The sequence below is a fragment of the Trichinella spiralis genome, assembly GCF_000181795.1.
Source record: "Trichinella spiralis strain ISS 195 chromosome Unknown Scfld2748, whole genome shotgun sequence".
Lineage (NCBI taxonomy): Eukaryota > Metazoa > Nematoda > Enoplea > Trichinellida > Trichinellidae > Trichinella > Trichinella spiralis.
This window is the reverse complement of record NW_003529687.1, coordinates 1-1,011: the sequence shown is the minus strand read 5'-3', so window position 1 is coordinate 1,011 and position 1,011 is coordinate 1. Positions and strand designations below refer to the sequence as shown.

The window sequence follows — 1,011 nt, the reverse complement described above, 5'->3', positions numbered from 1 at the left end:
TAATAATAATAATAAATCACTTTGATTTTTTTTCTTTCTTCTTGTTCTTCTTCTTCTTCTTTTCATGCATATAATATTATTCATTTAAATTTTACATACAGGGCGATTTAGTATCCGTACAACACGAAACAAGGCTATGCATTGCCAGGCAAGATTACAGAAGTAGACTCTGCTTCATCTACAGCTTGGGTGCAGTCTAATGACAAGGTATTATTATAAGCTGTTTAATTTGTCGAAACAAAGTATCTATTTATTAAAAATATGCATAAATTTATTTTATTATTTTTAGAAAGAAGAAATAGCTGAATTTCATTTCAATGATTTGCAAAAGAGGGCAAGCGATGCAATGTGCTTTGAAGATCTCGTCCAATTAGAGTAATAATTTTTCACTTTTTATTTATTGCGTAAAAATACCATATTATCCACATATATCATCACATATTGCAGTGATCTTTGCAATCCAGCCGTGCTCTGGGCACTGAAAACACGATTTGAATATGGAAAAACTTACGTAAGCATCAAGCTTTTCTTGAACAAATGAAATAGCATTTTCGCAAACATCAATCCATTAATTAATTATTAATGTATATTATATCAGTTATTGGATAAGGAGGAATTTATTAAAATTCCAATAATAAAAGAATCTAAAATTTATATTAGAAAATCTTTAGACATATATCGGCGAAATGCTGATCAGCATCAATCCGTATCGTCATTTGGATGTGTATGGTCCTGAAATAATGGAGCAGTATAGGAAAAAGATGACGACTTCTCTTCCATCGTAAGTGACAGCTGAAAAATGATTGCAACTCAACTTGTGTCATTTATTCAGGCACGTGTATGGCTTTGCAGAAATGGTGCAAAGACGACTCTACGCTTTTGATACAAGTCAATGGATTATTGCAACGTGCGTATAAAATTTGATAAATTTTATGCTTATTATTTTCAATTTTTCCACTTCTTCCAGTGGTATCACAGGAAGAGGCAAGACTGAATTATGCCAATTAATGG

The 1,011-nt window shown here is 31.5% G+C and overlaps 1 protein-coding gene across 1 annotated transcript; it reads left to right on the top strand.

Annotated features, from left to right (window-relative positions):
- Positions 1-447: 447 nt before the first annotated feature.
- Tsp_15298 (myosin-XV) lies at positions 448-907 on the top strand (the record flags this gene model as incomplete). The annotated part of the gene is made up of 3 exons (XM_003368288.1): positions 448-511; positions 672-781; positions 833-907. Coding segments are annotated over 3 exons (249 nt in total), but the record flags the coding sequence as incomplete, so codon positions are not given.
- Between the last annotated feature and the right edge of the window lie 104 nt (positions 908-1,011).